Source organism: Quercus robur, chromosome 4 (assembly GCF_932294415.1).
Source record: "Quercus robur chromosome 4, dhQueRobu3.1, whole genome shotgun sequence".
Classification (NCBI taxonomy): Eukaryota; Viridiplantae; Streptophyta; class Magnoliopsida; order Fagales; family Fagaceae; genus Quercus; species Quercus robur.
In genome coordinates, this window is record NC_065537.1 from 2,226,749 (window position 1) to 2,250,638 (window position 23,890).

General features: G+C 31.8%; 2 protein-coding genes across 4 annotated transcripts in view; both read left to right on the forward strand.

Moving 5' to 3' along the window:
* LOC126720330 (uncharacterized) overlaps window positions 1–23,890 on the forward strand; it is a 57,430-nt gene that overhangs the window by 19,286 nt on the left and 14,254 nt on the right. The gene's annotated exons all lie outside the window — the stretch shown is intronic.
* LOC126720328 (organic cation/carnitine transporter 3-like) overlaps window positions 1–23,890 on the forward strand; it is a 71,466-nt gene that overhangs the window by 4,556 nt on the left and 43,020 nt on the right. The window contains exon 2 of one of the 2 annotated variants that reach the window (XM_050422663.1): window positions 17,663–19,348. In XM_050422663.1, coding sequence (XP_050278620.1) covers window positions 17,663–19,147 — 1,485 coding nt within the window. In that variant the 3' untranslated portion in view covers window positions 19,148–19,348. Of the gene's footprint in view, window positions 1–17,547; window positions 19,349–23,890 lie in introns of those variants that run through there. The other variant, XM_050422662.1, reaches the window with a different exon arrangement.

Sequence of the window (23,890 nt, forward strand, 5' to 3'; positions counted from 1 at the left end):
TGCTTTGGATGATCCTAATATTGTTAAAGCTTTAACTTTGAATATTGCCTCATCTGGATATTACATGGAAGAGGGTAGTAAGCCTTTTGCTTTGATCTATCGCATTTATTACAAACTAATGGATACTCAAATGAATCCTTGTGCTTTAATGCCTAGAGAACCTTCAGGTAAAACCATGTTAATTCAATGTTCAACTCCTGATGCTAAAATCCAAGTTCCAAAAATGATTCAATGGCAAGATGTTAATCTTCCTAAGGATTGGTTGTTAGAACAAGAAACCCCTCCTACTAAACCCATTTTTGATGAGCTTGATCTCACCCATATTCAACAATATCTTGATGGTACTGTTAAAATAAGTTTTCAAAACAATCCACCTTTGAGGATCAACGAAGGAAGACATTCCTTTGCTGGATCTGAAAGTATTTCAAAAAGAGATCGCGACATCAATGAATTTTTGAAAAAGAATTTGGAAACATCCTCTGATTTAAAGCTAAAAGGTATTTCAAGTGATAAATCCCAATTCAGCTCTGTTTACTATTCAACTAAACCTGAAACTTCCACTCCATTTAGTAAAACTGCTAATGAAGATGAGGAAGATACTGTTTCTCTTACTCCATCTGATTTTGAATCTCCTATTGAAACTCCTCCTGTTTACCAAAATCAATTAAGAGTTTTGACTGTTTTAAATGATGATTTTGAAATTGATTGGGATTCTTTGTACAATGAATTTATGCTTGCTTCAAACAAAACCAAGAGAAAATATTTCCAAGATAATTTTGCTCAGTCTGATAAAGACCGTGTTAAAAGAAAATGGTTGGAAATGATGAATCAATTGAAAAAACATATTTTGTTTTTTGATTTTCTCGAAAACCATTATGTTCCAAATAATGAGGTTTCAAAACAACATTTATATGTGATAAAGAAATCAAATTTTGTTAAGATTGATAAAACCATTATTAGGTCTAGTCATCTGCCTCTTGATTCAATTTTGATAACTACTAAGAAAGATGAAGTGACAAAAGAGGAAGTGAAGGCCTCTCCTTTCAAAATTGCTGATGATCAAACTCCTATTGTTAGCCTTATTGAACAAAACAATTTTACTAATCAATCTTTGCATATCATTGGTCAACAGCTTGACCGTATTGAAGAAAGATTTGTTGAAAAATCTGTTTCTACTTCTGAAAAATCTGTTCCTGTTAAAACTGAGAAACCTTTGATTGATTTACCCAGTCAAAGAGAAAAAGTTATGTTTAAAACTTCTCAGTCCAAGACTCTTGAAATTGTTGACAAAATGCTTTCTAATCTAAAGATTAAATCTGAGGGTACTAGTACTTCTACAAGAACTCCAACTGCTCTCACTATTTCCAAAAAAGAAATTATTTCTGATGAAAATACAGATTCTGATACTGTTTCTTCTGTTTCTTCTGTTCCTACAAAAAGAATCTTTGATAATGATTTCCCAGAAATTAAAAGATTTGTTGGGAACTCCAAACCCATGTCTTTTACAAAAAATTGGTATCCAAAACCTACTCCTCCTGATATGCAGTTTGAAGAGAGATCTTTTCAAACACAGTTTTCTGTCTCTGCTGATAAGCTCTATGAATGGAATATTGATGGTTTGTCTGAACAGGAAATCATTAATAAAATGAGCCACATGTCTATGGTTGGTATTGCTTATCAAAACAACCATAATCTTGATCAACCTGAAATTGTTAACTTGCTTCTTACTGGTTTTTCTGGTACTCTTCGTGGATGGTGGGATTCATACATCACTGAAGAATCCAAAGAGTCTATTAAAAATGCTGTTAAAAAGAATGAAGAAGGTTTGCCTATTTTTGATGAAAGTATTGGTCGTGGTATTCCTGATGGTGTTAATACCTTGATCTATACCATTCTCAAACATTTTGTTGGTACTCCATCCAATATTTCATCCCGTGTTTCTAATTATCTAAATAATTTGAGTTGTCCAACTATGTCTGATTACAGATGGTATCAAGATGTTTTTACTTCCAGGGTGATGCTCCGGAAAGATTGCCATAAGTCTTATTGGAAAGAAAAGTTTATTGACGGTCTGCCTCCTATCTTTGCTCATAAGGTAAAACAAGAATTAATGGGTAAAAATGATTCTATTGATTATGATAATTTAACTTATGGTGATATGTTCAGTACTATTAAAAAACTTGGTATTAATATGTGCAATGATGAAAAATTGTTAAAACACCAATTAAAGAATAAAAGTAAAAAACATGATAAAAGCCATAAAAAATACAGAAATACCTTTATTAAACCTAATGATTTCTATGCTAAGAGGAAAAATGTTTCTAAAACACATGTTAAACAAAAACCAAGTAAAGGTAAATGCTTTAACTGTGGTAAACCTGGACACTTTAGTAAAGATTGTAAAGAAAAACCTGGTAAGTTAAAAAACAAGTTCAACATGTTAAACATTGATGATAATGTGCAAGAAGAATTATTTAGAATCCTTGAATCAAACACTCCGTCTGATTCTTTGGAAGATGATTTTTCTTCTTCATCTGATTCTTGCTATCAATCTGCTGATGATTCTTCTGATTCTCCTAATATTAAAATTGGTTGTAGAGATTCCTGTTGCAATGTTATTAATGCTCTCACCAAGAGTGAAGAAGATGAAAAACTGATAATTCAGCTAATAAATCAAATTCAAAACCCTGAACTCCAGAAAGATTATTTGGATAGGTTTAAGAAAAACTTGATAAGAGATGAAATTGGTAAAAAACCAAAATCAACCATAAGTTTTGAAGAAACTTTGGAAAGATTTAATAAAAAGAAATCTAAAGATTTAACTGTTAATGATCTCCAAAATGAAATTCATATTGTTAAACAAGAGATAAATGAATTGAAACATGAATTTAAAAGCATGAAAAGTGATAATCATAATCTTAAACAAGAATTGACAATGCTAAAACTTGATAAAGATCTTAATAAATCCGGTAACGAACAAAATGAGCACAGTGATGGAAATGATTCCAGTCAACAGGCTCTTCTTTCTGATAAAGGTACTCCCGATACTCTCACTAATCCCCAACTTGCTTTTGTTAATAAATTATTTCCTCCAAAATGGTTTACAAAAGTTAAAATTGTTGTTTCTCCTGATTATCATTTCACTGTTATTGCTATGATTGATTCTGGTGCAGATATGAACTGTATCCAAGAAGGATTAATTCCCTCAAAATATTTTGAGAAATCTACTGAAAGATTGGTTTCTGCTAATGGTTCTCAAATGAAAATTAAGTATGAATTGAATAATGCTCAGGTGTACCATGATGATGTTTGTTTCAAGATTCCTTCTGTACTTGTCAAAAATATGACTGATAAAGTGATTCTTGGTCTGCCTTTTATTAACTCTTTGTATCCCTTTCTTGTTGAACATGATGGAATTACTACTGACCCATTTGGACAGAAAGTAAAATTCAAATTTGCTTCAAAGTTTGAAATTGATATTGATAATCTGTCTTATAAGAAAGACTCTCCCATGAATGACCTTGTTCAAGAACTGATAATGAATTCTGATGATTTTAAAGGTGATTTTCATAACACTAAAATGTTAAAACCTATCCATTATCCTAACAATATTAATGATTCTTTGCAGGAATCGGATAATGATACGTGGATAAATACCACTAATAAGTGGGATAATAATAATATTCATATTTATACCACTAGTAAGTGGATTATCATGGAAAGAGAAAACAAGGGAAAAGCTCCTGCGCATGACTATTCCCAAAGCAAAAGGTTCCCAGCAGGACGACCTTTTAAAATGCATGAAGGCGCATCTTCTGGTGTAAAACCCAGTGGATCAACATCCCTTCAAAGAGATGTCCCGACAGAGGTGACATACTCCAATGGTGATATATTAATTGCTTTACAAGAAGTTTTGTCAAAAAACCTACAATTCCACAATGGTACCTACTCAGAATTACCAGATTCTATTAAATTCATTCTTGATAACCTTCAGTTTGCTTTTACCAAAAACCACAGTGATGTTTTTCACAAAACCCTTAGAGCCCTTGAAATCCACCTTGTTAACCTTACTGCTCAAAACGAGATTTATATGAGCCATTATAGTAACCTTATTCCAAATAATGACCTCGCTTCAAATATTGACTTTGTTCCAGAAAATAACCTTGTTTCAAAAAATGAGGCTCTTGTGAGCCGTCTTAAAACCTACATTAGTCAACTCTTTGGCAAAGAGGAAATCCATTCGATGGATACAAAGACTATAATGGGCACTGATTATGCTAGATTGAGTCTTAAGACCCAATCCATGTTAAGAAGTGCTGTTGCCAACTTGCCTTCAGATTTACAATCTCGTATTCTGGATAGCAAGGCTATGTCTCGGTCTTTTGACCTATGGTCCAAGTATTTCAGAAAACTTGTTACTGCTACTATTCCTGACCCTAATGAAATAGACGAAGGTGATAATGTCTTTATTCAGCTTGAATGGGAAGATCACTTTGGGAGCAGTCTCAGAGTATATGAAAAGAAACATCCATTTCCTGGTCTCCTTATTAATTTTGATACTGGTTCATATTTCACTGATGAAGATTCAGATGATAGTGATGATGAGGATCCTAATTCTAGCTGGCTTTCCCAAATGTTTGAATATGGCTTTGTTAGGTTTGTAAAATTGACAAGTCATAAACAGGCTAGCCAACTTCCACAGATCATTCAAAATGCTATTAAAGGGTTTGAAAACTCTTCCACTAGACCTTTTGTTACCATCAGATGCTGGAGCACTCTACCAAAGTGGGAGAAAAATAACTGGATGAATGTTAACCCCTCAAAGCATCTCATCCTCATTAATGGCTATACCCACCAAGGGCCATGGTTCGAGGGAAATTCTCAGTTGTCCCTTAAAGATCCTTTTGGTCTGGCAAAATGCTGGAGAAATTATTTTAATAATCAAATTCGTGAAGTTGCTCATAATCTATGGAAAAATTATCATTTCATAGGAAGCACAGGTAGAATTGCTATTTTTGGCCCCAAACCCTATGCTGACGCCTTTGTTCACCTACAAACAAAAGATCATCCTAATCTAAACAGTCTCCTCATCCCAGGAAAAACCCCAAAGTTTGAGCCAATTTTATATTGTGGATTCTGTAATAAGTATGCTATTTACCATGAGCATGTATGTGATTCTCCACAAGGTCCTTTTGATCCTTTTGATGGTTATCCCTCCGATGCTCCCTCTACTGATTGATGAGGCCACTACTATTTCTAGACTGGTGCTACTTTATTTGTCTGGCTTGCACAACAGCCAAAATATTTTATTGTAATTCACAAATATGTTGCGGAAAATCCGGAACCAACTCATGATATTCCGGATTTTGCGGAAGATTTTGATTCCCCTATTTGTCTAGTCTGCACAACGGCCACTATTTGTCTAGCCTACACAACGGCCAGATCTATTACAATATTCAAAATAGTTTGAAAGGCACAGGCCATGATGCTTGTGAAGATATGATGACAAGAGCCATAATGCTTGTGAAGATATGATGACAAGAGCTTCCTTTTGACCAACACATGATGCCACATTTGGAGTCTTTTTAGAAAAGAAAGAAGCATCTAAGTACTTGGTGGAGACATGCATGCTTTCCTTTTGTCTTTTGCCATGCTTCTCCTGACATGTTGGACCAAATGAAGGACAAAAGTTCAGAAGTTTTTATTTCAAAAAAGTGGAAAAAACACTGTTCACTAATTACTGTTCACTAATTACTATTCACGGATTACTGTTCACGGATTACTGTTCACAGATCACTGTTCACTTTTTACTATTCATGACACTGTTCACTCCGAATTTTTGCCTATTTAAGGGGGGTTGTCCGTTAAGTTTTAGGGTTCTTCAGGTCAAGTTTTACTTCTGATTTCTCTTCCCTTAGAACTAACCTTCTTAGAGAAAGAACTCACCCTACTTCTACTACTACTACCTTATTCATCCTTGTTCACTAAAAACTTTGTAATCCTACAAACCTTGTAACTAGGACTAGTTCAAGCTTTGTACTTGTTAACCTGTAACTGTTGAGATCTTGTATTCACTACTACTACTGTAAGTGTTTATCCTACTTTCAATAACAAGTATTTTCAGTTTTATGTTCATTACTTTACTTGTTGCTACCACCACCTTGGACGGATTACCGCCATACCGGATGGTTCTAAATTGCTTTCATTTATTTTGAACTATTGTTCTTATTTACTTTGAATTATTTTGTTATATACTGCTTGGCTGGTTCTACCGCCTTATTATTGTTCTTACATTCAAGTTATTTATTTTCAAGCTATTTACTTTCGCGTTGTTTACATTATTTCCATTTACAATATTTCTGTGCTTCCTTCCCCTTCATCTGTGCTTCCCCTTTATGGTATCAGAGCGTTTATCTGTGAAGTGGCTCTGATATATATATATATATATATATATATTTTTTTTTTAAATTTTATGAAACCAAGTAATTCCTAATACAAAACCAGGCAACACAATCACCACAAGCTTGATCTGAAATGATTAGGAGGAAGAACAAAACAAGGAAGAGAACCGTTAAACGGTAGCTTCAAGGTATTAATCATTACCACTTTTTTTTTTTTTTTTTCAAATATAAATGAAATAATGATCTTAAAAAAAAAAAAAACGAATGAAATAGTGAACTTAAAATATATAAACTTATATATTTCCCTTAGAATATATCTGAATATCTGATTATATATGATGATTTGATTAAGTAAACAAATCTATTTGTTTACTATTTCTTAAGTTTAAACATTAATAAAAACTACTAATTGATGTAAGTGGAAATATTTTAAATCTCTAATTTAATGAATTAATTATTTTAGATTGAAAACAAGCGTTTTGCTCTTTGGGACCATATAAAATATTTAAATGAAATTCGATTTTTTGATGTTTAGATTTATAGATAAACATTTTATGTTAATATTTTTAACTGGAGCTTTTACTAAACTATGTTTTAAATTTATTTTATGGATTGCATTTATATATTCAATCTAGGGCATTTTCATTTACATCTATGTGTATATTGTGGTGCTTTATGTTTTCAATTTTAATTATTTTTAAGGTTTCTCAAAAATTTTTTTTAATATATATAAATTTGGAGCTACAAATATAATTTTTTTTTTAATAATCTCACATAATATATATTTATTATATAGCTTAAAGTAAAAGATCACTTCACTTCAAAAAAAAAAAAAAAAAGAAAAAAAATATAATTTTATTTTTATTATCTATACTACTATTTAAGGGACTTTCCCTGTTTGAGATCCTCAATTGTGTGATTCAAAAATGCCCCTACACCCTTAAGTTTAAATAGGACATTTGGTAAAAATATATCTCTAATTCCCTACAAAATAGGATCACTTTTCTAGTGGGTTTTTTAAACTCAACTCTCACATCTCTCCCATATTCCACTCGCCCCACGTTTTAATTTTTTTTTTTCCTTACTCTAATCTCACTGTTCTTCTTTTTTTTTTTTTTTTCAAATCTTCTCTTTTTTATTTTGAAAAATTAAAAACTCTTACTATAAAAAAACCACTATTATATTCCAAATCCTCAACTCTCCTATCTCTCCCATATTCCACGTTTTCACTGTTTACTTCTTTTCCTTTATCAAGACTTATATGTTTCTTTTGTCCCTTTTTATTTTCAATAAAATTTCAGGTTTCCTTACTCTAATCTCACGGTTATTTTTCATTTTCTTTTCCCCAAATCTTGTCTTTATTTTTTTTTTTAAAAGCTCATACTATAAAACCACTACTGTAACTTCTCATCCATATCCTTAAATTTAGGCACCACTATATATGTTTTTATATATATATATATATATATATATATATATATATATTCTTCTGAATGGCAAGTGAGTTGCCAAACAAAACAAAACATAAATAAATGTTTTCTCCCCCATTCTCTTTTTCACGAAAGCATAAGCAAAGTTACATGGTTTACTTACTAACTCTCTTTATACAATTGTATCTTTATTTGATACAAAATGGACTCTCCCTCAAACTATTCACTTACAAGTTATGTTTTGGGTTTTTCTCTTCCCTTTCTTTTATGAAGATGTGGAATTTGACGAGATTTATCCATTTGTGAATGAAATAATTTTTTGGTATAAATATCATCACACCTCTACATATTTTTGTGATTAAAAAATGTAGCAATCCCGTCATCATGTTCTTGGGAGTGTGCTCTTTTAGTGTCCCTAAATAGAGCAAAAATTATATAATTTTAGGACAATGAAGGCATTCTATTGTATCAAGTTCAAACTTGGTGTTTTGTTTCTCCAATAAATAAATAATGATAATAAAAATAAAAAGGTTCTTTTTTTTGGAGAATTAAAAAAAGAAAAGAAAAAAGGCTCAAATTTGGTGTTTAATGTTCTTTGAATCCAGCGGATATTGACTCATAAACACCTTGTCATAATAATACAATATTTGATGTAAATTAATTGCATCCCACAGAAACAAGAAAATAATTGTAAAATGGTCAGTAGAATCTGCCATACATTGCTAGCTAGCTACAATATTATTTTATAAATTTTAGATCCAACCAGAGTTTAAAATCTGTAGTTGATTAGAGCATTCACATCAGCTCTTGGATAATTGTGTATAAATGTGTAAAATACACATTTTGATCATTTTTACACATTTTGGAGCAAAAAACACACTGCGTCAGTCTTTGTAAACTCATGTAAACTCATGTATAATTTTCCACGAGCTACAGTACCCGTGTAAATTTACACGGACACTGTAGCTCGTGTATACATTATTTTACTAATTTTCGTTCGCACCAATTTTTCTCTCTCTTCTCTGTGCACAACAACCTTAGCTCCTCATCTTGTTTTCCTCAGATGCACACAAATACATCCACACAAATAAATCAACACAGAAACACACCCACACACAAACAAACCCACACAGACAAACCAACAGAGAGATATGGGTCGCCGGTGAAGAAACGATGTGGGTCACCGGAGCTTGGTTCGTGGATTGGCCGGTGAAGAAAGGATCTGGGTCGCCGAGCTTGGTTCGTGGATCGGCCGGTGAAGAAAGGATCTACGTCGCTGGAGCTTGGTTCGTGGATCGGTCGGTGAAGAAAGGATCTGCGTCGCCGGAGCTTGGTTTGTAGATCGGCCGATGAAGAAAGGATCTGGATCGGCCGGTGAAGAAAGGACCCGGTGAAGAAGTGATCTAGGTTGGTAGTTTTTAGAAAGAAAGGATCTGGGTAGCAGGTGAAGAAAGGATCGGTCGGTGAGGAAAGGATCTGGGTAGCCGGTGAAGAAAGAATCTGGATCGGCCGGTGAAGAAAGGACTGTGAGGAAGTAATCTGGGTCCGTCGTTTTTGGGAGAGAGAAGGGAGAAAAGAAAGAGAGAGAGAGAGAGGTCTTTCTGTTTTTTTGGCTGAATAGAGAGAGAGGTCTTTCTGTTTTGGAAAAATGAATAAAGAGAGAGAGTGAGAGCGCGTATAGGGATAGGCAGTTGAGCGAAATAAAAAAAAAATGAGAAAGGTGATTATTTTATTAAAATATCTTGTAAAATAGAAGAACTGATGTGGGTGTTTTATATAGGTGGTAGTGTAAAATAGAAAAAGTAGGTTTTTTCGTGTAAAATAGACGGAAAATTTAGAAGAACTGATGTGAATGCTCTTAATGTCCAATTGTGACAAACACTTGCAGAACCCTTCCACCACTATAAAATGTATAGGTGAACATTCTAATTCACATTATGTGCCGAATTGCCAATACCAACTTTTCTAAACAATTGAAAATAAAAATAATTGAAGACCCAATTGAGTTTAGCAGCTAAAATGATGCCCACGACATTATCAAAAGTAATGAACATAAGTTATCACAACTGGTTCCTGCGATTAAAATCCAAGAAGCAGATTTCCAATTCTCTTTTGCACTGAATGTGCCCTCAGGACTTGTAAGCACTTCCAAGAAAACCAGTAAAGCAATGGCAAACACCTAAAGCCTAGTTTATCATCATACACATCAGACCATCTACAGTTTCACTAAATTCACAAAGTTTTGAATTCAGAAGTACCACTTAACAAATACAGTCCCTAACAGCATTTAGAGTAAATTTCACAAATTAGAAAGAAAAAAAATACATTAATAAGAGAACCTAGATGGAAACCAACTAACCAAATCCCATCACAAGTGGCTAGAACAAGAAACTCATCATCATCGCAAAGCTCAACCTATTTCAAGGAGAACCAAAAATGTCAAAATAGAGCTTGAGAAGAAGAATCTTTTAAGAACATATCCCAATAATTTTATGAATGGCCATACCCAACTGTGGCGGCTCTAGAAATTTTTTTTAGGGTGGTTATTAAGAAACTTAAATTATACAAAATTTAATAAAAAGACAATTTGAATATATCAACGTCACAAAAAAAAAAGAAGAAGAAGCAAATACATGAAATATTATATATATTTTTTTGTACTAACAAAGAGAATAAGAAAAAAAAAAAGACTAATAAAAGATAAAGAACAAATTGAAAATGATGATATGAGAATCATAAAGTGATCACAACAATTTTATAACAAATCTTATGCAATAAGTTGTTAGCCTGTTACATTTTTTTCAAGTTAGGTGGTTACAAAATATATTAGTGTAAATTATTTATTTATATATATATATATATATATATATTTTTTTTTTTTGCATGTATAATTTTTTTTTTGACAAGTGAGGACCACATTCACATATAAGTAGAGCTGCCAGTGATACCCAATAACCATATTCGACCATATCAAACTCAAATAGAGAGAGGAATGATGTACCTATTTGGATTGCACTGATTCTGGCGTTTGCGTTTCTGTTCTGCGGGTTTTTTTTTTTTTTTTTTTTTTTTGTTCAGCCCGCAATAGTTGACTTGTCAACTATGAACAGTGCACCCATGTACTGTTTACGGATCCCACAAATTACATTTTTCAGCAACTTTTTCATTAAAAATGGGTCCCACAACACTATTTACACATTTGAAAATTATTTTTCTACAGTATTTTCAGTTTTAGTTTTAGCAAAAATAGGCTCAATCCAAACAGACTCGATATGTAGCCAAACTGATCATTTGGAAATTAGCGTATAGTTTTGATCCTCACCTTTACCGGTTAGCAAATCCATGGAATGTGGGAAGGAGATCGATGGATAGAAAGCTTGGTTCTCCCCTAGAATTGAGTGAACGTGACAGAGAAATAGATATGTTTTGTTTTTTGTTTTTATTTATTTATTTATTTATTTTTAGGGTTGTGCTTTTATATGGAAACTTGCTCTTCTGGTAATCAGTATTCACTAAAATTAAATATATGGTTAGGATTAAAACTATTACAATTGAGGGTCAAGATTTGAGTGGGCACCATACCCCCTAAAAAAACGGGTGTACCATAGAACAACTCATGTGAATGGGGTTCTAATTTAGTAGGAAAAAAAAAAATGATTGGTCTAAGTGAAAGTGACAATTAGCCAGTTACAACTTGTCACGTAGGATATTTATGATACTAGAAGTCTGGAATTACTATTTGATTCATGCCCATGGAAAAAGGAAAGAAAAAAAAAATATTGAATAAACGAATTTTCTTTTCAAACCCTCACGTCAAACAGCCTTTAAGTTGTGAACTTACATTGCTCATACAATAGAATTATGATAAGGATTTTGCTTGATTACGTGAAATTTATTTATTGGGTAAGAAGGTCATGTAAGATAATCCTATTGAGAGATTAAATCTATGAATAAGTAAAAAAGTTATAAAAATACTTTTAACTCACAAATCATACATTTAAGTGCAGTGATTACAAGGATTTTGTTAATTACAAGACACAGATCTATATGTGTGTGTGAGCAGTTGGAACGGAATATAATACATAGATTTATTAAATGGAATTGTTTAAACAACACAACCATGGTTGGCTGTTGGCTGAAAACAAGCTAGTAATAACAAATTTGCTGCCGAGGTTTTCGAATTCAATTAAATAAATACTTTTGAGCTTTTGCTTAGACAAGACAATTAGTGGATGAAATTATGCTATTACTAGCATAATTTCATCCATAAGAATGATAATAATAGCATAATAACAAAATTATGCTATTATTATCATTCTTATGGATAAATGGTACATCGATCCATTCCCAGCCCACAATTTCTTATGGATAAAGCTTATTACGTCATTGGTATAGTATATTATCTCGTACTTGCTTTGCATGTACTTGGACAATGCTAAAAAGTATTGAAGTGACAAGCACTGCCAAATTATTGATAGGAATGCTACAATTGTATAATATATTTGTATTGGATTATTTTGATCTAAAAGCAAGTTGGGTAAGGGGAGAAAATGTTTTTAGAAAGGGTGAGGTCTTAAAAACACTTTTATAAGGGGGAGAAAAAAACTACACCATACATACACTTGAGCTGGGAGATAATTTTCTTGGTGAGTTCAATTGATGCTAGAAGATATAAATTGATGACTGCGCATTTTATTGAGACTGTCTTTGTCATTGCTAGGTTGGTTCTTGTGTTTGAAGGGAAGTCTTAATAATTTGGTAGTAGACAAACCGAATAAATGTTATTGGTTGAGGGATAAATTATAATTTATTCGGAATAGACAAAGGGAAAGTTCAGGGATATGCTAGTTTTTTATTTATTTATAGATATGATAGTATTTTACATTTACGATGTTCACTTTGTGATAATTGTTCTTTATTATATGGTTGGTACGTCAATTGATTTTTTGTGTAGACATAAATTAAATTAAAATATCTTATTCAATGACAAGGTACTTTATCATTTGATCTAACTAGACAAAGAAAAGTTTCAAGGATAACTATCCCCTTAGTCAATCATCATGTTCAACAGAGTGTGCCTTTTTGTGTGCTTAATTATTAAACAAAACAAAAATTATACAATAATCTTAGGACAAAGAAGATATTCTGAATATAAACCACATGCTCACAATCCACCAAGCTTACACACCCATAGACATAAACAAACTGACAACCTGCGGACCACTCACCTATACATGGTAGACTTATATACACTCAACTGAGCATCATAATTTTATGTTTTACCAATTATAATTTGTCATGTATTTATTTGACTTTTCTTATAAAATAGCTAAAGTTTAGCATGGAAAAATATCAAGCACATGGCAAATTGTGATTGGTGAAAAATGAAATGAAATACAATACACACACATATATATATATATATATATATATAAAGGATTTGTTTTCATTTAAGTGTAATGCTTAAGGGTTTTGTTAATTACATGACTCATATTTATTAGTTTGAAAAATCGGTGACATGTGTCCTATTGAGGAATGTATAATTTCTCAAACAAGCGAGAAATCAAACAAGCGAGAAATCAAACAAGTTATTAAAAAAATATTATAAGAAAAAACATTTGAAGCTAGCAAAACTATGGTTTTTCTTTTCTTTTTTTCTTTTTTTTGCTAAGTGTAACACCATAACCATGGGTTGCTAAGTGCAATATGTGTGTGTGATCTGTCGTGGTGATCGAGGGTGTGATTTGCCAATGGTTGGTTGGATCTATTCCTTGAGATTTATGGGTTTTTTGAGTTCCTGGGTTTTTTTTTTGTGTTTTCGGGTTTGTTCTTTAAGATTTATCGGCTCTTTGAGATTTATATGTTTTTGTATGTTTAATTATGATTTTTTACTTTTTTGGGCAACCAAACATGTTCTTTAGAGGAAAGAACATGAAGAACTTGAACAGTAACATGGAAGAACACCTAAACAAGGTTTTCAGAACCGAATCAAACTGGGAGGTCGAACCGTGAAAACCAGGAACTGGGATGAAAAACGATTTTTTAAGCCTAAAGAATCAGATTTTTTGTTAATTCCGTGAACCCCTAAAACCGGGGTTGGACCGCATGAATCGGTGAGAACTGTGCGATCCAAACCCTTAGCAATATTTAAAAATAAAAAATAAAAAACAACTTAACAAAATTTTATTCTACTTAATTAAATTATCCACTCTTACAAGGAATAAAAAAAAAATTATAATTAAAATCCTTAAAAGATATTCAACTAGACTTCAAAAATTAATCATAAATTTTAATGTTTTCATGGTTATTATTTTATTTTATTAACTTTCTTATTTAATTATTAAATATATACTTGAAAATCATTAAATTTCCCTCACATATATAGATATATTGTCAATTTTGCTAATTTTATAAATTTAATATCTATATTTAGGCTTTAATTAATTATTAAATTAATTATGACATCATCACGGTTCGACCCCGGTTCGACCTCAAAAACTTTGAACCTCTCTCTTTTACGGTTTAATGAACGGTCCGAGTCTGAAAACCTTGCACATAAACATAAACATGAATATATTCTTGGAAAAAAAAAATAATGACAAGAAAAAAAATAATTATTTTAAAATTATAAGTTCATAATTTTGTTTTTATTTTATAACTTGACATGGCTCTTGTTTTGCTTCTTTTTTTTTTTTTTTTTTTTTTTTAATTTTTTTTCTGATATGGATATGACGTGAATGTGGGCTAATGGCACATAGAATCAATTATTTATTTTTTTAATTGCAAAGCTTGCCAACAAAGCGCTCCATTTTTCATGTATGAATTTTTTGTTAGTAAATTGACGACAAGGACTAAAATAAACATGTTTCTTTTTGTTTTCAAAGATTCAGATAGACACGACTAAAAAGTGAGAACCAAAACAAAAATGGGACCAAAATATAAGTACCAAAAGTATATTTTTACATATTAATAATTTTAAAATATAAGAAGTCAAAATCACCTACCAACTCTCTCCCTTCTACTCTCCTTTCATTTAATCTGGGCTAATAACAAAACTATGGATACCATAGTAACTTCATCCCTCCAATAAGGCCACTTTCTTTTCTCTCATGTCGACGAAACTAAAATGATGGCTCCCACAAAAACTTCTCGCTTTCCCTCCTTTTTCTCTCCTTCCAAGTAGCCTCAAAGAAAACGTTACTTGTTTTGTTTCTTATTTAGACACTGTTTCAAAAGGCAATAGAATACTTGCTTTAGAAACACACACAGTTGTGTTAGGTAAAAGCTAAGAGCATAGCATCTGAAGATTAAATTTAAAAAAAAAAAAAAAACATATTTTGTATCCTCAAATATTATTTTATCTATTTTACCAATTTATTTTATAATTTTACATCCTAGTTTTTATTTTTATATACAATTCAATAAAATAATATAAACCACTTAATAAAATAATAAAAAAATATTATTCTCTTTTTTTTTTCCTCCCACTAACTTTTTCACGTTACACACAACTGCAAAATTAAAATAATATATATTTTTTACAACATATGGATATTAAGGTTGTATAAATGCAACCTTACTATTCATAGATTGCAAATTCTTTTAAGTTTACAAACCCAAATAGAGTGGATTTTAGATGGTTTAAGTTGTAAAATAGTAACTGGGAGGTATTTACACTCCAATGCTAATGTTCTAAGAAGTCTTTAAAGAGACAAAAATTATCTTAAGAGAACGGTTTTATGAGATTAATTTCTTTCTTTTTTCTAATAAAAATTTAGGAAGACTGAAACATCTCCAAAATGAAGGAAACGATGAAATTGCCAATGTGAAGCCCTTGACACATGGAGACTAGTATAATATTTTTAATTATGCTATGCTCATCTTGATTTCTCAGAGGGAGAGGTCATAATCGCAGCCTCATTCTTATATCATTGTTACTTGTTTCATATGGTATTTTAGAGCAAGTTGACTACCATTGTTGGCGTGTTAGTAGTATAATGTATTGTTATTGGATAAATTAAAAAAAAAAAAAAACAAGTTGGGAAAAAAAAAAAAATATCTTTAGAAAATCTGAGGTCTAAATAACCCTTTACACCATACGTACACGAGCTTTTAGATAATATTTGCGGTGGAAGATGCCAGAAGAAATAAATGGTTGGCAGTACGTGTCAATGATGCTTTCTTTATAATGCGGGGTTGATTATTAGGAATAGACAAAGGGAAGGTCCAGGGATAACTATCCCTTGGCCAGTCATTATGATCATGACTATCTTCATGTTCTCTATGTCCATCTTCATGTATGTAGGGACGGAGCCAAAACTTAGAGGGAGAGAAGTGACCTTATTACTGATTGTGTGTAGTGATTTCAGCTTCTAACTCTACTGCTGTTTAGCCGTTTGGTTGTTGGCTGTTTAAAATTTTTTAAAGAGTCAGATTATTTATTTTAGGTAAAATTAGTTGACTAGGCTTAATTATTATTATTATAATTATTTTAAAAGTTTTAGAATGGGTAATTTTGTTTATTTTGGGTTTTGTATATTTTGTTTTAGACTTAGTCTTTAAAATGAGGAAAATACTAGAATTATAAACTTTGTTACAAATAATGATGTGATGAGTGTTTATTGGAAAGTAAAAAAATAATGTAAATAGTAGGCCCAAATGTGAATCAATAAGAATTTACTACCTTAATAGTTTATAAAAATATTATAGAAAAATTTGTGATTATAACAATATACTTAAAAGAGTTAATAATATTGTCCAGGGCTTCGTCCATGCATGTTCTAGTGTCCCTGCCGAAGTTAGAGTCATGTACAATCATTCCAAGAAATGCTGATTTAACACTCACAAATATAAATAATATGAAGTCTAGATGTCAAATATAATCAATTTTGAGTTTACACGTCATCTACTCAATGTTTTGAAAACCGAACGGTTCAAGGAAACAAAAATGAGAGAGGTTTGAAGTATTTAAAATTGGACCGACATCAAACTATAATAATATCATAATTAATTAATTAATTAATTAAAATTAAATTAAATTAAGACATTAAATATGTAAATATTAGCAAAATCGACCCCCAAAAAAAAAAAAAAAAAAAAATCCAAAGTTAGAGTCACAAAATTAAGTAATTTTGAGCCTGCACGTCACCTAATAATATATACTCTCATCACATGTGTGCTCTTTAATTAGAATGCCTATCTCATTGAACATGCCTCAAAACAAAAGAATTTTTAACCATTTGAGGTATCAAGTTTAAACTCGGTGATTTTAACCTTTTATTAAAAATAAATAAATAAAACTAGATTCAAACTTGGTGTTCTATGTTCTTTGGATCTAGTGAATATCAACTCTTAAAGATCTTGTCAAAATACATTAATGATATAATTTTTGTTGTAATGCTTTGTTTCTGTTCTCATAAATATCTACTTGATCAAAGACCCTAACGACAAAATTTTATTAAATGGCACAGGGACAAGAAAAATAAATGTAAAATGGTCAATAGAATCAGACATGCGCATCTCCAGCTATAGCTGCGTCATTATTCTAAGACTATTAGATCCAGCCAGAATTAAAAACAGTAGTTCTTTTTATGAACAAATAAAATATTTTCATGAGGTTAATATTAAATGTGATATTTGACCTGGCACACACTGTTAGACTCTCCTAGCCTAAAACAACTATAAAATCCATTGTTATTCATTCACATTCCTCTCACACTACCAACTCTTGCCTTCTCATAAACATATTTGTAAATGGCAGATTCAACACCACTTCTCTCCCAACCCAACTCTGTCAAGTCAGAAAGCAGCCCTCCACCTTTAGAGAAACACCATCCATCTCTTGATTCCACCATTGAAAGGTGTATAGGAGATTTTGGATGGGCCCAATTCCTCCAAGCACTACTTGTATCTATTGCATGGATATTTGATGCACAACAAACATTCATTAGTGTCTTCACTGATGCACACCCGGCATGGCACTGTACTTCTAATCAACTTGATTGTAACTCAGTCTCCAATATTTGCAATCTTCCGAAGAATTCATGGGCATGGGATTTTCCTGCCTATACTTCAATCATATCAGAATGGAACTTAGAGTGTGCTGCTTCCATTATCACTGGCTTGCCTGCATCTTCTTTCTTCTTGGGTTGCCTAGTGGGTGGACTTGTTCTTGCTACACTTGCTGATTCCTCACTTGGTCGCAAAAACATGCTCTTTCTCTCATGCCTAACTATGTCTCTATCTTCTTTGCTTACTGTCTTCTCCACCAACATTTGGGTTTACTCGGCTTTAAGATTGGTTTGTGGGTTTTTCCGTGCAACAATTGGAACATCTGCACTTGTGTTAACAATTGAGCTTGTGGGAAAAAGGTGGCGAGGCCAAGTGGGTGTGATAGGATTCTTTTGTTTCACAATTGGGTTCTTATCACTACCAGCTATAGCTTATTTGAATAGAATTTCATCTTGGAGATCTCTTTATTTGTGGACTTCTATCCCAGGAATCTTGTATTCTTTGTTGGTTCACTTCTTTGTTTGTGAGTCACCCAGATGGCTACTTGTGCGTGGACGTAAAGAAGAAGCGGTGGCCACGTTGAAAAGCATTGCACCACCTAGCCATAGTTGGAGCTTTTCTGAGGTTTCGTTTGAGCAAGAAATGTCGAATAATGGGAATGTTTACTCAACTATAAAGATGTTGGTGCAGAAAAGATGGGCTTTCCGAAGGTTGTTACTGGTTATGGTGATAGGTTTTGGGGTTGGAATGGTGTACTATGGCATGCCATTAGGCGTAGGAAACTTGTCATTCAATCTCTACTTGAGTGTCACATTAAATGCCTTATCTGAGATACCATCTTCAATGTTCATTATCTTGTTTATAGGTAAGTTGAACAGAAAAATTTCTGTGCTTGCTTTCACTACCCTTAGTGGGATTTTCAGTATTATGTGTGCTTTAAAAGGTGAGGTGTGGACAAGATTGCAGATTGGACTTGAGTTAATATCCTTCTTCAGTGCTTGTACTGCTTTCGGTATATTACTCATATTCACAATAGAATTGTTCCCTACTTGTGTGAGGAACTCAGCTACTTCGTTGGTGAGACAAGCAATTGTGTTTGGTGGTGTGTTTAGTCCGATGCTAGTGGCTGCAGAGAGAAGAGATGGAATTTCATCCTATGTGGTATTTGGGTTGGTGATAGGGTGTTGTGGGCTATTTGCAGCATGTTTGCCAGAGACAAGAGGCAGAGCACTTTTTGATACAATGGATGAGGAAGAACACAAAGAAAAATCAGCTTGCAATGGTGTAGGTGATGTCTTGGCTTAATTAATTAGCTTTTGGTTTGCTCAAATTATGTGGAAATAATTGTAGGTTGTGTGCAGTGCTTGGTCAAAAAAGCAACATTTATCTTTCATAAGATTGATTTGGTTGGTTATTTTTGTTTTTGTTTTTGTTTTTTATTTTTATTTTAGTGTAAGTGGATTCGGCCAGATTTTAATCATATAAAAAGGGATAGGTTGCCTCCTTTCATTTTCACTTTAAAAGAAGAGAATTAATTTGAGGTTAAGATTTTCTTTTCAATATATAACAATGTAGAAATTGTTAAGTTATTAAAATTTTAATTGACGTGATACACGTTTAAATTTTTTTATATCTAATCTGAACTATATAAGAAATGAATCCATACAAATGATCATTTTCCCTCTGTTTGATGGCTTATTGGTTTACAAATAAGATACAAAATGACTTTAAACAAATAATTTGATTTTTAACATATAAGTCAATTTATATGTTTCTTCTCAAAAAAAGAAAAAAGAAAAAAAGGAAGTCAATTTATTAGCCTGTAGTTTTTTTTTCTTCCTCTTCTTTTTAGTTAAAAAGTTATAAAAATATCCCATAAAAAAAGTTATAAAAATACTACTAACTCCCAAATCATACAATAATATAGTGATTATAAGGGTTTTGTCAATGACATGACACGCATTTATTGGTTGGAAAATTTGGTGCCATGTGTTTTATCGAGAAATTAATAATTTTTTGTATAAGCGAGAAATTAAAGTAATTTCTAAAAACACTTTAAAAAATAACATTTAAAACTAACAAAACTATGATTTTCTTTTTTTTTGCTAAGTGTAACACCATAATCATGTGTTGCTAAGTTCTATATATATATATATATATATATATATATATGTATGTGTATGTGTATATGTATGCGCTCGCGAGAATAGTTAGAACGGAATATAATACATAATTAAAAGGATTTGTTTAAAGTTTAAACAACAAAACCATGGTTGGCTGTTAGCTGAAAACTAGCTAGAAAAAAATTTGCTGCCGAGGTCTTCGAACTCAATTAAATAAACAATTTTGAGATGTTGCTTAGACAAGACATGCAATTAGTTGGATGTGCACTTAAATAATACCATGCTAATATTATCTTAATGATGGAGAATGGTACATCCATTCCCAGTTCACACTTTCTAAAGTTAAGCTTTTCATGTCACTGATATAGTGTATTATCTTATACTTGAGCTTTGCATGTACTCGGACAATTAATGCTAAAGGATTAAAGTGACGACTGACAAGCACTCCCAAATATTAGGAGTGCTAGCAATGTATAATTTATTTTTATTGGATTACTTTGATCCAAAGACAAGTTGGTTAAGAAGGGTAAATATATATATATTTTTTAAAAAAAGTAGTGTTCACACATTTTTTAAACTGAAATGGTAAGCTGAAATTTTTTTTAAACTAATATCGATATCTGAAAGCACTATTTCAAAATTGAAATCATGTTTTCCGATCATGTGTTTTAGTTTAAAAAATGAGTATATAATAGGATGTGTGTGACAATTTTTATTCTTTAAAGAATGTAAGGTCTTAAGTACACTTTTATGAGGAAAGAAAAAATTGTTGATACAGGATGATAGAAATTGTTGGCTGCATCTGTAAATGAGGCTGTCTTTGTCATTGCTAGGTTGGGTCTTATTTTTCATTGGAAGTTTTAATAAATTAGTAATAGACATTTGGAATAAACGTTATTGGTCAAAGGATAAACTATAATTGATTAGGAATAGACAGCGTGAAGGTTCAGGGATAACTATACTCTTTGGCCATATATATATATATATATATATATATATTAAGATACAGTAGTGTTTTAAATTTATGGTATTTGCTCAATAATTTCTCTTTATGATACGTTCAAGCATATTACAATATATATGCTTGAGTTTTTTCATCATATTTCAATAAGGCACCCATAATCCAACACCACTCCACTCTATTGCAATCTATACACAAGATTATTTATTGTTCTAAGTTGTCTAATTAATTTGATGCTGTTAAATTTTATGTCCATTGTAGGATCTATGTATTTAATTTTTTAAGCCAAAAAATAAAGATCAAATAAATATCCTTATTTAATAGTTTAATAAAGAAAAATTCAAAATCACCTACCAAATCTGCCCCTTCTCCTAATTTGGCTGATGACAAAAATATGGATCCCATAGTAACTTCATCCCTCCACATCAGCCCACTTTCTTTTTCTCTCATATCAACCAAACTAAGAAAAATTATGGATTCCATAAAAACTTCATGCTTTCCCTTCTTTTTCTTTCCGTCAAACAGAGTGTAAAGGGTCTTAAAGAAAACATTGCTTGTTTTGTTTCTTCTTTTTAGACACCGTTTTAAAAAGATTTAGAAACAGACACAGTCGTGTTAGATAAAAATTAATTAAGAAACCTCTAAAGAGAAATTATATTTTGAGACGGTTTTATGAGATATTTTCTTTAGTGCTCATAGTTTGATACATAAAGATAGTTGTGGCAAAGTTAGAAACGGACCCAAAATTTCAAATTAGGAGGGTCAAAGTATAAGGAAAAAAAAAAATCCAAATAAGCATCTATATAGTACTAACAAACTATCAACCAAGACAAATACACAAAATAGTTGTTTCTTAATATATTAAGATGCAATCATCTATCAACAAATACAAAAGACACAAAATACATTGTTTCTTAATACATTACAATGCAATCATCTATGAAAAGAGAACTCGACGCTCTTTTTTATTTTATTTTTTATTTTTTTATTTTTTTTAAGTTTGGTTTGTAAAAATCAGGCTAATAGGTTTGTTAAATGTTTTGAAGTTTTGTTTTTGCTTAGTTTTTGGTTTGAGTAGTTACTAGTTAGGCTAAGTTGGTTGAGCTGATTGGAGGAGAGGAGGCCTAAGGTTTTGGAAGAGGAGGGCCCAACAACAAAAGTGATATATATATATATATATATATATATCCACAAAAAAAAAAAAAATTCTTTGGGCCAAGGGGGTCCCGGATCCCCTTGGACCCTTCCTTGGGTCCTTTTTTTGACAAAGTGTGTATATTTCTGTGTGGTACTAGCATATTCTTGGGCTCTTTACCCTTTGGCTAGTATAATATTTTTATGCTATTCTCATCTAGACTTGTCCAATATTGGAGAGTTCAAGAACTGAACGAGCCTCATTCTTTAATCATTGATACTTGTTTCACATTGTTAGGACATATGTGAGTCAATTTTAGGAACATATGTCAACATTTTATGTAATTGGTTAATCCTTCGACAAAACGCATTTTACTTGTAATTGGGTAGATCTAGGATGTATTTAATGCTTCAAGAAATAAGGTTTCAAGTTCAAGTGTTAAAACCATGCAAGTCTGTTCAAGAATCAAGTGAGAAAGTGCAGGACTTTAAAACTCGACAGCTAGCATCTATCGAGATTTAAAAGCTGCTAAAGCCCGTGGCTTGATAGCTAGCTTGATAGATGGTTATTTATCGAGGTTTATGAAGTTTAGTTTTCAAATTGATTTTCATCAAATCCGTGAATATATGTTTGGGCTCTCTTTTCTCACAACCCTAAACATATATAAGGATTATTTTAAGGGCCGTAAAAGGTTACAGAAGTTGCACAAGAGCAAATTCCACAAGTGTGAAGAAAGATGTGACCGGAAACTTAATTTGCCCTAATTCTTCTTTCTCTTGAAGAAGCTGCTGTGTTTTGTACACCATAGGGTTTTGTGACCAAGCAACTTCATGATCTTCATTGTATGATGAACAGAAGAACTTTGCAGCCAACATCCTTCTCAAGTTGGTGATCAAGTCGCGTACTAGGATCCACGCAATTAGTTAGTCACGTATTGGGAGCCGTGCATTAAAATGAGAGATTGTTACTACAGAATAAGTCCAATGGGGTATTGGGGTAAAGGTTCAACTGTAGATTGGTATAAGGTACTGAGATTCCTTTACTTGTAACCGCTTGTTTTGATAATAGTGGATTCTTGGGAGTAGTGACTTTAAAATCACCAGTGGGGCTTTTGCCGTGTAGGTTTTCTCCATTCGTAAACAAATCACCATGTCAATTTAATTTTCGCTGCATACTTAGTTTAATTGGTGATTTGTTTGTACTGCCACGTATAATTGCATGTTAATCAATAAATTTGGCTAATTAATCAATTAATTCATCACAAGGGGTCAATACGTTTTTGGCCTATCACGCATGAAATTTTAATGCAAGTTTTTTTTTTTTTGAGTAAACAGTAAGACTTATTAGAACACATACAAAAATAGTAATATTAGTGTTTTAAATCGGGTTTATAATACATTACATAACTAGAGTACAACTACAAAATGACTTAACCTTTATAGTTGTAGACTAGGGTTATAAATAGCGGATACTAGACACACACAACCAATATGGAATAAACATCCCAAATTTTAATGCAAGTTGATTACCATTAGTTTGCATGTTAGTATTCTATAATGTATTTTTATTAGATAATTTTGTTTTAAAAGCAAGTTGGGCAAAAACCATAAATGTATCTAGAAAAAGTGAATTATTAAATTATTATTAATAACCCTTTTAGAAAAGAAAAAATAACACCATACATACTGACGTGCTCTCGTTTGTGGGAGATAATTAATCTCAATTGGTACCGACTTCGATTGATGCTAGCTAGGAGAAATAAATGGTTGGTGTTAGTGTAGTGATGCTGTCTTTATTAATGCAGTTGGTTCTTTGTTTCCTAGCTAGTG